The sequence below is a fragment of the Myodes glareolus genome, chromosome 1, assembly GCF_982192425.1.
Source record: "Myodes glareolus chromosome 1, mMyoGla1.1, whole genome shotgun sequence".
In the NCBI taxonomy this organism is placed as follows: Eukaryota; Metazoa; Chordata; class Mammalia; order Rodentia; family Cricetidae; genus Myodes; species Myodes glareolus.
Window position 1 is genome coordinate 57,856,220 of NC_142026.1, and position 13,377 is coordinate 57,869,596.

The following is a 13,377-nucleotide window of genomic DNA, read 5'->3' on the forward strand; positions in this document are numbered from 1 at the left end:
CCCCGTTCTCTCTTTCCCTTCCCCCTCTCTTTTTCCCTCCCCCTCTCTCTCCCTCTCTTGTTCTCTTCCACCAGTCTTGTCCCCAGGGACCAGTCTCTGCCCCGTTCCCTGCCCCTTTTCTCTCCTCTTCCGATAAACTTCCCATGTGAGCCTTGTTGCATGGCGTGACTTCGCTTCGTGGCGTTTTTGAAATGACAACAGAGAGGTCAGGGGAGTGTGTCCTGTACACACCACTGTCCCTCCTCTCACCCTAGCAGATTTGCCTAGTGACTGTGGGTTAGCATGGGGCTGGCCTGTGTTTACCTGGAACCTTACTTCTCAGTGGAGAGGCAGAGTCACTCTCCTAATTACCTTTCTTAATGGGCATGATGGTGAGTGCCTTTAATCCCAGCACTCGGGAGGCACAAACAGGTGAATCTCTGTGAGTTCAAGGCCAGCCTGGTCTATAGAGTTAGTTCCAGGACAGACAGGGCTATATAATGAAACTCTGTATTGAAAAAACAAAACAAAATAAAAATAAACAAGCATTTAATCCCAGCACTCGGGAGGCAGAGGCGGGCGGATCTCTGTGAGTTTGAGGCCAACCTGGTTTACAAGAGCTAGTTCCAGGACAGGCTCCAAAGCTACAGAGAAACCCTGTCTCGAAACAAACAAACAAAAAAAAACCAAACAAAAAGCAACAAAATTGAGCCACATCACTAGTCCTTGCTCCCATGAGGGTTTGGCCAGCCTTGTCTACATAGCAATTCCGGGATAGCCAGGGCTACATAGAGAGACACTGTTTCAAAACAACGCAACATCTTTCTCAGAGTGAAGAGTTTTTTTTTTCCTTATTTATTTATTTATTTAAAGAATTTCCACTTCCTCCCCTCCTCCCAAGAGTGAAGAGTTTTTACATTTATTTTTGTTTGGTTTGCTTTTTTGACATGGCATCTCATATAGCTTAGGCTGGTTTTGCTAAGGAGCCAAGGATAACCTTAAACTCCTGATTCTCTTGCCCCCACCTTCCCAGTGCCACCCCCACCTAGTCTATGGCATGCTGGGAACCAAGTCCGTGGTTTCCTGCATGCCAGGCTGACACTGACAACTGAGTCATGCCGGGCGGTGGTGGCGTACGCCTTTAATTCCAGGCAGAGGTAGGCAGATCTCTGAAATTGAGGCAATCCTGGTCTACAGAGCAAGTTCCAGGACAGAGCTTTACAGTAAAACCCTGACTTGAGAAACCAAAACATAAAACACAACAAGCAAACAAAACTGAGCCACATCGCTAGTCTCTGCTTCCACTGTGGTCTGGGTTCCTTTGTTCTTTGAGACAGGGTTTCACTATGTATCCTTTGATGACCTGGAACTCTCTTTGTAGACCAGGATGGCCTCAAACTCACAAACAGACACCTGCCTCTGCCTCCAGAGTACTGGGACTAAAGGTGCACACTGCCACATCTGGCTAATTTTTATCCAAAAGTCACGAACAAACTTAAGTTCACTATTATTATATCTTGTGTCATCTTTTTTTTTTCATTTTTGGCTTATTTTTTACGACAGGATTTCTCTGTGGAGCCCTGGCTGTCCTGTAACTCACCCTGAAGACCAGGCTGGACTCGAACTCACAGATCCGCCTGCCTCTGGCTCCCAAGTGCTGGGATTAAAGGTGTGTGCCATCATCTCCCAGCCTTGTGTCATTGTCTCATTCCACCTTTGCCTTTTGTGTTTAGTTCCCTTATATATCGAGTTAATTTTATTGCATTTGTTTGCCTATGTGTGTAAGTCTGGGTACCGGAATGCTATCAAGTACACATGGCAATCAGGAGACAGCTCAAGCCTGGTGACCTGAATTCAATGGCTAGAAACTGACTCCTTACGGTGGTCCTCTGTCCTACATACACACACAACATGCCTAACATATGACCACAAACATGCACATATAGACACAAACAACAACAATAATAAATCAAGTTTAGTGTTTTCTTTTTTTTAATTCTTCTCTCATATATTACATCCTGACCAGTTTTCCCTCCTTCCTTTCCTCCCAGGCCCTTCCCCCCACCTCCCCTCAGCCCAGATCCACTCGTCCTCTGTTTCCTTTCAGAAAAGAGCAGGTCTCCCAGGGACAGCAACCAAACACGGCGTGACAAGTTATAGTAAGACTAAGCACAAATCCCCATGTCAAGCCTGGGCGAGGCAACCCAGTAGGAGAAAAAGGGTCCTCAAAGCAGGCAAAAGAGTCAGAGACAGCCCCAATTCCCACTGGTAGGAGTCCCACAAGAACATCAAGCCACACAACCATATCAAATTTAATTTTTAAAAAAGAAAGATGACAAATCCTTTAGGAGAGAGGACGGAAGACAGAGGAAACGAAGAGCGCTTATTCATTCCTGGTGGAAGAAATGGAGGAACAAAGGCGAGGTGAGAAGACAGAAAGATCTGCTTCGAGAACAGAGAGACACAGAGGTCTCTCTGCTTGCAGAGAGGGGCCTTGCCTGTAGACAAACATTCAGAGTTGATGGCTGGACCCACCCATCCATGGCACTGGTCCGTTACTCACTTAGCGCCAGGAGTCCCACTGCAGGCATCCCACATCTCCTGGACCAGCTAGGAGTGCTGCTGGGAAAAGGTTACTCAAGCTGAGGAGGCCTGACTACAAACTGTTTCCCCTGAGGCCTAAAAAAGTTACCGTGACCCGTCCAGGGATCAATGACCAAGGCTGACACCATACATCACCCAACAGTGGAGGGCAGGCCAGACTGCAGCACCTGGCCCTGAGGGCACACACTGTACACCACCCAACAGTGGAGGGCAAGCCAGACTGCAGCACCAGCCACTGAGGACACATTGCAGGGGAAGTGGGATGCTGCACCAATGGAAGACCATGCTGTCTCTCAGTCCCAGAGTGTGACTATTTCTCCTTCAGTGTCCCCAGTAGGAGAGGGTTGGCTTCCAGGGGCCCTGACTGTGGTCTCTCTGATGCCCCTGATTTCTATTAGAGCGAAGATGGGGCCAAATCCTGCAGTGGGCGGAGGGGGGAGGCTGTGGTGATGAGCCCCATCAGGGTGACACCGGTTGCTATGGTTTTCTCAATTATAAGTTGCTGAACCCCAGGGCATTGGGCTTATCTAAGCACCATGAGACAGCTTTTTAGTAAAACTGGAACCTTCCAACCCAAACCTGGGTCTTGGTCCAGGAGGTGGGTGTCCTGGTGGCCTGAAGGTATTTTTCTTATCTCAGGTTCTGAAACTCCAGACAGGCAATGCTCCCCTGCCTGTCATCGGGGTCTCCTACCGAGTCCTAGGGCCTGTCTGCTGCAACACCCTACCTGGTGACCACGGCTGCAAGTGGGGTGCTGCACTTGGCCAGCAGAGCTTAGAGTGATTCTCAGTCACTCTATTCCAGGCCAGGGGCTCTGCAGCTCCTCCAAAATTAGAGGAACCTAAGTCACCTGGCTCTTTTCCTGGAGGAGGAAGCCACGCTGTTGCATTGTGCAGAAGACCACGTTCCTGCTCCTTCTGGCCCCACAGGGACCCTTGCCATGGAGGGACCGGTGGCAGTGCCATCCTCAACGTTTTGACTCTCACGTGTTCCCACAGTTCTGGCCCTCCCTTCCCCGCAGTCCGGAGCTTTTCCCAGGCACCCGTGCCACTCTGCAGCTGTTGAGGACAGTTGCCCTGAGTGCCCTGCCCTCAGCCCTGCAGCTCTGCCTCTTGCAGTCCTGCCTGCCTCGCACCTCTGTCCTGCTGGAGACCCAATTTCCGGTCCAAGGCTGGGTTTGGTCTGGGATGTTCTAGCAAATTAGGAGTCCAGGCTCGGCCTTCGGGTCCCACCTGAGGAAGTCCACAAGACTCTGGAAGAGATGGCACAAAAATCAGAAAGTTGTGAGGGCAACTGACAGTGTGTATTAGAAAACCGTGAGGGGGGAGGCTATGGAACAGGCAAGGGGGGAATAGGGACGGAGACCTAAAGATACCAGTCAGCTGCAGTGCGGCCAATGGACCAAGGCTAGCGTGCTGAGCACCCAGGAATTTCCGGGGAAAGCTCTCCTGACCTTTATGCTTTCATCTCCATCCATGACTGCAAGACTCACCTGTTTGCCACCAAGACCATCTTCAACCTCCTGATTGTGCTTGCTAAGACCCTCAGGTTCCTGTGTCTGACCACCCCCTCCCTTCCCTGCACTGCTACAGTCTTCAAAGAAGAAAGCGCAGTTCCCAGGGGAAGACGATGACTTTCACTGGAAGGAGGGGGCAGAGCCGCTCCAGGATGGGACCAGAAAAGACATCAGCTCTGCCGCCAGGGCCACCGCTGACTTCTGAGGTTAGGAGACATTTCCTGTGGGTCCTTCACATTCTCTGATGGCTTGAAGCACACACACGTGTGCACGTGCATGGACATGCACACCTGCGCACGCACATACACACACACACACACACACACACACACCACCTGCTTTAGCATTCTGTGGATCTGAGATTCTTGGACCCCACCCTTGGAGCCCCACTCCCTAAGATAAAATGTCACTGAAGGCCACTCGTTGATTCTGTTACTCACGCTTTGTTTGAGTTGGTGTGTCCTCTGGGGTTTTGCTGTCCCGTCTCTAAGTATTAATACATTGCAGCTGCTAAACAACTCTTCCTTTTCATTATTTACTTTGGATATGATCATTTGGTCATTCCTTCATGCACGCTAAAGATTTTTTGCTTTGTTTGTTTTGTTTTTTGTTTTCCAAGACAGGGTTTCTCTGTGTAGCCCTGGCTGTCCTGAAACTCCGTAAACCAAGCTGACTCACAGGGATCTGCCTGTTACAGAGTTACAAGCTGTCCTGTAACTCCCTCTGTAGACCAGGCTGAACTCGAACTCACAGATTAGCCTGCCTCTGCTTCCTGAGTGCTGGGATCATAGGAGTGTGCCATCACCACCCAGTTCTATAGATTTATTTATTTTTCACTTTGGTGGTGGTGGGTTTTTTTGGTGGTTTTTTTTTTTTTTTTTGACAGGGTTTCTCTGCATGTCTTTGGCTGTTCTGGAACTTACTCTGAAGATCAAGCTGGCATCGAAATCACAGAGAGATCTCCTCCTTTGTTTGTCTTCTGAGTGTTGGGATTAAAAGCGTGAGCCAGCACGGCCAACCCAAGATTTATTTTTTAATGAGAAGTATAATCATTGTTTTAAGTTTCAAACTCAAACCCTGCTTTTAAAAAATATCTTTTAGGGATGGAGAGATGGCTCAGGGGTTAAGAGGTCCTGAGTTTAATTCCCAGCAACCACATGGAAGCTCACAGCCATCTATAATGAGATTTGGTGTCCTCTTCTGTCCTGCAGGGATACATGCAGTCAGAACACTGTATACATAATAAATAAATCTTTAAAAATATATCTTTTATTTTTATTTATGTGTACAAATGTGTGCATTCGTAGAAATGTGTACAGATTCCTGCAGAGGTCAGAAGGGCCATCAGGTCCCCAGAAGCTTGAGTTACAGGCAGTCATGAGTTAATTGATGTGGGCACTGGGAATTGAACCCAGTCCTCTGCAAGAACCATAAAATGCTCTTAGCTGCTGAATCAGCCCTCCAGCCTCTGACTCTGCATTTTAATTAGAGCATAAATCCAGGAAATGTGTTCCCTAAGAATTAGATTTTTTTTGAGCTGTCCTGTAACTCCCTCTGTAGACCAGGCTGACCTCGAACTCACAGAGATCCACCTGCCTCTGCCTCCCGAGTGCTGGGATTAAAGGCGTGCGCCGCCGCCGCCACCACCACCGCCCGGCTAGAATCTCAGTTTCTTCACCCAGAAAAATGTTATTATAATTCCACAGCAAGAACCCCAGACAGCCCAGGCTGTTGCCACTGCTCTTGGTTGCCCACCAAGCTTGATGATGAGGCCACACTGCTAAACATATCACATGCTCTGGAGGAGCACATGGAGAGATGGAGTTGGCGCTGCGCAGGAAGGAGTTGGCTTGCTTTCCAGGACCCGAAAGGGTCCATGTAGGCTGTTTGGGGTATTGCTATGAACCACCTTGCATAGCTGTGAACCTTGCATAGCATCACTGTGAGCTACAGTGATGACCAGCATGGCAAATATACCCATGGGTGAGATAGCAATATGGCTATTACAGTGGAAGCCAACTTATTTCTGAGTGGATTTAAGGTCTGTCCACAGGAGGAAACTCATGCCTGTCAAAACAACTCATGACTGGGGAGTCTACAGGCCCCAGGGGTGAACCTGATAATTCTGTTCTGCTAAGTGGATTTATTGTTAAACCCGTGGGTCACGCCTGCCGTGGGACTTGAACAACCCACTCACAGTGCGCCACCACTACCTGGGTTCTAAGTCTCTGAGTTCAAGGCCAGCCTGGTCTTGAGTTCCAGAACACCCAGGGCTACACAGAGAAACCCTATCTTGAGAAACACAAATAAAAAACCCAAGAGAGAGGGGAGCTAATTGAGAGGGAGTAGGGAGGTGGGAAGTGGATCTGAGGGGAGTTAGGGAGCAGTTGGGGTAAAACATCATTAAAATATTTTGTATAAAATCATCAAAGAATTAATAAAATATACTTAAAAATAATAATTTCCATAGCAAAGGGGTTAGAAACTGCAGTAATGCTTATACAAAGCTTCCGGATGGGTGCTTAATGGTCTTGTGGATACATAGAAAGATGCAACAGAATGCATTTTCCTGTAATCTTTGTTTCTTCTTTCAGCCCCACCCCCAGACCTTCTGGCAAGCACTGAACCACACCCTAGGTCTTATCCAGGATATTGAACTATTGACCCCTCCCTCATAGCTTGAAGGAAAGAAAGAAGGGGGTTGGCAGGGGACAACTGTCAAAACTCATCACACCACCACCCCTTTCTACAAGAGTCCCCAGTTCTCAGGTTAAGTGCCACACAACGGTGAGGGGCATGCAGGTCTCTCTGTGGCTCAGAGAGAGCACAGCGCTGCTCTGCTCTTACTGTGACCCTGGGCAGGTCTGGACAGCTTGCGATGACTCTGCAGTTGCTTTTTCTTGAAAAGGTGGGCAGGCCACAGACGATTTGAGGTGACCTTGGTTTTACAAAGCCTTGTTGACGCAAAGCCTCCTTGATGGATGAATATGAAAGTGCTCCACAAAGGGGGGGGGTGCCTGGATCTTACCTTAGAAGGTTCCTCTTTGGGCTTTCTCTCCTTCCGTTCTGACTTGCCATCTGATGGTGTTCCCACAGGCAAGGCAGTGGTGAAACATGGCCTCCCGAACCTGTACTTTGACCTGTTTTCTTTGCTCTCTCTCATCTCTATCACTGTTGGGTTTTATTTGTTTGTTTGTTTTGTTTGGGTTTTTGGGCTTTGTTTTGTTGGTTGGTTTTGTTTTTGTTTTCTGAGACAGGATTTCTCTGTGTAACTGCCCTGGCTGTCCTAGAGCTCACTCTAAAAACCCAGCTGGCCTTGAACTCAGAGACCCACCTGTCTGAGCCTCCCAGGTGTTGGAAGTAAGGGTGAGAATCCCCTCACCCTGCCTGTTTTATTTTCTTTACCTCTCGATGTAACATAGCTTGCAGGCTCATTGCCCCGTACAGCTGGTGAAAAGCCCAGAGGAAGTGGTTTATGTTGTCACGGGCTTTGGTTGTCCCCATTCTAATGCTCTATCCCAATGCCCCAGACAGTGTCTACCACAAGGAGGGGCTGAATGGATCCTAAGAGGATGAATGAATACTTTTTTATTTTGTTTTAAAGATTTATTTTTATTTTATGTGTATGAATGTTTCACTCACAAGTCTGTGCACTGCTGTGTGCAGAACCTATGGAGGCCAGAAGAGGCCATCAGATCCTCTGGAACTGGAGTTACAGACAGTGGTGGGCTGTCATGTGGGTGCTGGGAATTGAACCCAGGTCCTCTGGAAGAACAACCAGTGCTCTGAACCACTGAGCCATCTCTCCAGCCTGCAAATGAAGATGTTTGCCACAAGCCAGCTTGCCTCCCAACAAGCAATTGGCCAACCCTGTTCCTAAGCAGAATGGTTTGGGGAGCTGGGAGAGATGGCTCAACATGCAAAGGGCTTGCCAGACACCAGTTTGATACCTGGGACCCCCCCCCCCCATGGTAGAAATAGAAAACTGATTTCCAAATTGTACCCTCTGACTTCCACAAGAACAAATAAATAAATGTAACAAAAGTGGTATGATTTTATTTTTGTGCAGTTTTTGTTGTGTGTGTGTTTGTGTCTCTCTACACACCCCTCCATGTCCTGGAACTAACTAAGTAGACCAGGATGGCCTTGAACTCACAAAGTACTGACTGTCTCTGCTTTCCCAGTGTTGAAAATAAAGGTGTGCGCCACCACGTCACACGTTGTTTTCTCCTTGGGCAGTTTGGGAGTGAGCCAACATGGCTCACATCTGTAATGCCAGCATTCTGAAACGACAAGAAAATGAAGTTCCAGGCCAACCTGAGAATCAAACTCAAAATAAACTGGAGCGATTTAGAGTTACCTGTGCCATAGCCACCAATACACAGTCCTCCAGACAAGAAAAATGGAGAGCCTCTTCTCTCAATATTGAGATTTTTCTCCCTAGACCTCATCTTTTGTGCATTCCAGAGCGAGATGTGGCACAGGATCCACACAGGACCGGAGCTCATGTCCTGAACCTGCTCTTGCACCCAGCTTCCTGTGGTTACTCTCCTGACTCACCTTTGTCCCAGGTGATGTTTCCTCCTCACTTTCTCTTTCGCTGGAGTCTCACCTGCTCTGGCCCCGCCCTGCTCCCGGACTTCCCCAGTCTGCGCTGCTCTGGTGGCTGGTGTCACTCTCCAGCCCTGTTTTCGCTTTTCCTACATCAGCCGGGGCTGCCCACGAGGCCAGGTTAAAAGCATGGAGCTGGGATGGCAAGGCACAGAAAACGTAGAGTCTCAGTCAGGACACAGCAACAGGCTGAGAGTCTCACGGGAACGCCGAGCAAGACCGAGGAACCCGGGGACAGCGTCGAGTGCACACCCGAATCCCCACCACCTCACAGACCCCAGAGAGCAGCATGAAGCCAGGTGAGTCCCCAGACTGGTGCGTGGGGGCGTGTCCGCACAGCCCCCTTCCTCCAGCCCTCACTTTGTCCTTTTGTGACTCTGAAACAGCTGGGGGCCGCCTGCTCCTCCCGCTGCTGCTGGCCGCGGTGCTGACGGGAACCCGCGCTCATCCTGTGCCAAGGGCCACCAGGCTCCCATCAGATGCAAAAAAATGCCACCTAGCCCGGTTCAAGTCTCTGGCCCCGCAAGAGCTGAAGGCCTTCAAGAAGGCCTCGGATGCCATAGTGAGTCTGCCTCAGCCCTCCTGTGTGGATAGCCTCCAGTCCTCCCTTTCTGGGCTGTACCCCTTATGCTAAGTGGTATGAAAGTGGTCTCCACACTTCCTGCAGTGGGCTGACTTCAACTCTTGCTATAGTGGGCTAACCTCAGCCCTTCCTGCAGTGGGCTGACTACCACCTCTGCTGCAGTGGGCCTAATCACCACCCTTCTTGAGTGGGGACAGATAGTCCACTCTTTCTGTAGTATTCTAAATCCACAGTCCTCCGGTGGGCTAATTTCCTCCCTCTCTTTGGTGAGCTAACGTCAGACTCTCCCATAGTAGGGACCTCCATCCTTCCCAAGCTGGGCTATCTTTCACTCTGAGTGCAGTGGCTGTCTAGTATCTGCTGCCATGAGGAGCCTCCATCTTTCTGGCAGTGAACTTCCCTTTTCCTGTTGTGACCATCCCTGCCCCAATGCAGTGGTCTTACCTTCACTCTCCTATATGGACTAACCTGTGTCTTTGCTCTCCAGGAAAAGTGGCTGCTCGAGAAAGATGTCAAGTGCAGCTCCCGCCTCTTCCCCAGGGCCTGGGATCTAAAGCAGCTGCAGGTGAGATGAGGCTAGACCCAGCCCTCCCTCAGCAGCCCACTGTTGGGCCTCTGCTCTCCCTGTCTCTGTCCACAGCAGACCCGTCATCTGTCCCCTGCCCTCGGCCTCTCTCTGTGCCTTGCCCTGTCCACCGTCCTGTCCCCTTGACCGGTTCCCCTTGACCTCCCCTCGCGGGTCCCTCACGTGTTCTCTCTTGTGTCTCCTTGCTCAGGTCCAGGAGCGCCCCAAGGCCCTGCAGGCTGAGCTGGCCCTGACACTGGAGGTCCTGGAGAACTTGACTGACTCAGCCCTGGGCCCCATCCTGCACCAGCCTCTTCACACGCTGCACCACATCCAGTCCCAGCTGCAGACCTGTGTGAGTCCTGGGTCCCTGGCTCCTCCACATTGTGCCTCCAGCCACGGGGACTTCCCCTGTGTCCCAGCAGCAAGCTCACAGTCCCCTCCTCTGTCCACAGACACAGTCTCAGCCCACAGCAGAGCCCGGGTCCCCGAGTGGCCGCCTCTCCCTCTGGCTGCACAGGCTCCAGGAGGCCCAGGAGAAGGTGAGTCTGGAGAGGGACCTGGATCTGCAGAGCCTGGGAGCCCTGAGCCCCGGCAGCCCCTGAGCCAGCCCTGTCCTTTCAGGAGACCCCCGGCTGCCTGGTGGATTCTGTCACTTCCAACTTCGTCCGGCTGCTCATGGGGGACCTGAAATGTGTGGCCAGAGGAGATCAGTGTACCTGAGCTCAGACCCTCCTGCCAGCTGCTGGAATTCTGCACTGTGTGGACTCACCAAGCCTCAGCCTTAATTTATAGCCCTTATGACTTTTTAAAAAGTATTTATTTATGTGTGTGGGTTCTCAGACTCAGACCCCACAAAATGACTATTTTTCTACTTTTGTAAACAATCTGCAAATACACGATGAGAAAATTCCTTGTGGTGTGTCTTGTGAGTCTTGGCGTCGAGTCTTTCTTTTGCTGTCATGGCAAAGGAACCACCACTTCAGCTCTCCAGGGACACTCCTGCTTGCCTTGAGCCCTGTGGTCTAGCCTGGGCTACTGCTTTCTGCATCTGAGGCGATAGCAAGTCGTTTGTATTGGGCTCTTCCTGGGTTGTTCAGGGAGCATCTCGTCTCTGTGGTTCTAGGTGTTGACAGCAGGCTTCTCTGTGCTATGCTTTGCTTTGCCTTTTGAAACAGGCCTTCTGGTAGCCTAGGCTAGCCTCCAGATTGCTGTACAGCTGATGGCCTCAGACTCCTGTTTCTCCCATTTCCCCTCTGGAATGCTGGGGTTGCAGGAGTTCACCGGTGTGCTGGGCTCTAACAATAGTCACTCTCACTTCACCAAAGACGCCCTGGTGGATAAAGTTGTCTGCACTCTGTCATCTTCTCTTCTGGAACCTGCGTGAACTCAGCATTCCTTTCCCAAAGACAATGCTTCATGATGACACAGTCTCCTGTAGTCCAGGCTGACCTCAAACCTACTGCATAGCCGTGGCTTCCCTTGAGCTCCTCATCCCCTGCCTGCTGGGATGACAGGCATGAGCCACCACATCGGGGTTTAGGCAGTGCTGGGACCTGAACTCACAGCTTCATGCATGCTAGGCAGGGACTGACCCTCTGAGTCACACCCTCAGCCTTGCTTCTCACAAGCCTTACCCATGGATGTCTGCAGCATATGCTATCTACCACCAGCCGTTTAACACAGGCAGCATCTCTGAACCAGAGAGACCAGAGGTGAACCAGGATGTACATAGTCCATTGGTGATAGTCCATGCCTGAAATCCTGCACCCAGGAGGTGGAGGTAGGAGGGTCAGTTCAAGTCATCCTTTCCATTCTTTGAGCTTGTCACCAGCCTGGACTACGTGCGACCCCGTAGCCTCCCCAAAATGTTTATCTATTGTCTACAAGGTGGTACTGAAAACACTGCTCTCATGGGCCAATGGTTACATCTGAACATGTCTTCCAATAGGAGCATCCTAGACCCCTCTTGTCTCCCAACCCCTCCTCTCCTGTGTCCCATGTGATGCGCACACATGGAGGATGTCGGTGGCCATCAGATGTCTTCCTCCATCACTCCCCACTGTGTTTATTGAGGTGGGGTCTCTCACTGAGCCAGAGCTCCCTGTGTCAGATTAGACAGCTTTCCCTGGGGATCCCCTGTCTCCACCCTTGTGTGCCAGGGTCACAGGCAGGGTCACGAGCAGGTCACCAATGCCTTCTGGGCTTTTACATGTATTTGGGGATCCACCCTAAGTCCTCACACTTGAGTGGCAAACACTTTACTCACTGAGCCATCTTCTTGATTCTTGCAAAGTTGATTCTAAAATGTGTCTTTCAGAATGCAGCCTTGGGTAACGGCGCTTGCCACTAAGCCTGATGACCTAACTTAAATTTAATCCCATAACCCACATAGGGGAAGGAGAAACCTGACTCCTGGAAGTACTCCACCGACCTTCACATTTACTTGTTGACCCAAGGACCTCTCTCTTTCTCTCTCTCTCTCTCTCTCTCTCTCTCTCTCTCCTACTACTACTACTACTACTGCTACATGTAAAAAAAAATAATAAACGGGTGTGCTGGCTCACCCCTTTAATCCCAGCACTCAGGAGGCTGTATCTCTTTTAATTTGAAGTCAGTCTCCATAGCTAGTTCTGAAGGGTAAAAGTGTTGCTTCCAACATGATAACTTTAGTCTCAAGGATTCAGGTTGTGGAAGGAGAGAATCAACTCTCCTGATCTCCTGGGGCAGGTGTGCAGAACCATTCTCACAAGCAGACCCAAGCCACAGTCTCCCAAAACCTTCTCATCCTTCTCAGTGCCACCAAGGGCATAGAATTAAAAGGAAGCCCGTCTTCATCGTGTGCAGAGATTAAAACATTTTCCCTGTGATGCGCTAATTCCCAGCTTCCTCCTCTGCATGTGGAGAAACTTCACTGGGGCAGCTCTAATACCTGTTGTAACTGAGAAGCAGAAAGAGATTGGAAATGCTTGGCAGGAGGCAGGAGGCGGGGAGGTATGAGAGTGGCTGCAAGGGCTCCTGCGGACAGAAGGCACAGTGGCTGCTGACACTCTGTCCGGTGGGCCACATTCTGACAGGTGTGTCAAGTGTGAGCATGGCCTCTGGGTATCACATGCCCCAGCGATGTGAATGTGTTGCTCTGTATAGCAGAAGCACACAGGGCTGTGACCCAGGGTGTGGGTGCAGGTCCAGTTGCACTCCAGCTCTACGGGTGACAGGATTGATCATATAGTATTTGTCCTCTCTAACTTTCTTGCCATCTATAGGGTCCCTGAAGTTCATCTACAGTATAGAAATGTCTATCCTTCTTTTTCAAGGTCATGCAACTTCTTGTTGTACATGGAGGTCTTAGAACCCTATGCTAATACATTCAGCTCTTGTTAGAAAGTTTGTTTTTTGTTTTTGTTTTGTTGAGTGGTTAAACCATTAAGTCCATAGCAATCTATTGCAGCAACCCATATAGGCCAGAGTTGCTGCATACTGGTGGTAGGTCACTGAACTGTTACCACAGTCAGTAGG

At 50.1% G+C, this 13,377-nt stretch overlaps 1 protein-coding gene across 1 annotated transcript; it reads left to right on the forward strand.

The window, feature by feature from the left end:
* Nucleotides 1–8,999: 8,999 nt before the first annotated feature.
* On the forward strand, nt 9,000–10,581 carry LOC148123368 (interferon lambda-2-like). The gene is made up of 5 exons (XM_087910015.1): nt 9,000–9,272; nt 9,781–9,858; nt 10,070–10,213; nt 10,314–10,400; nt 10,483–10,581. Exons 1-5 carry the CDS (start codon nt 9,000–9,002, stop codon nt 10,579–10,581), a joined length of 681 nt encoding a protein of 226 aa, XP_087766141.1.
* The last annotated feature ends 2,796 nt before the right edge of the window (nt 10,582–13,377 follow it).

Coding starts and splice junctions, on each gene's coding strand:
- LOC148123368 (XM_087910015.1), top strand. CDS start 9,000: ATGAAGCCAGGTGAGTCCCCAGACTGGTGCGTGGGGGCGTGTCCGCAC. Junction 9,859..10,069: donor GGGATCTAAAGCAGCTGCAG/GTGAGATGAGGC, acceptor CTCCTTGCTCAG/GTCCAGGAGCGCCCCAAGGC. Junction 10,214..10,313: donor AGTCCCAGCTGCAGACCTGT/GTGAGTCCTGGG, acceptor CTCTGTCCACAG/ACACAGTCTCAGCCCACAGC.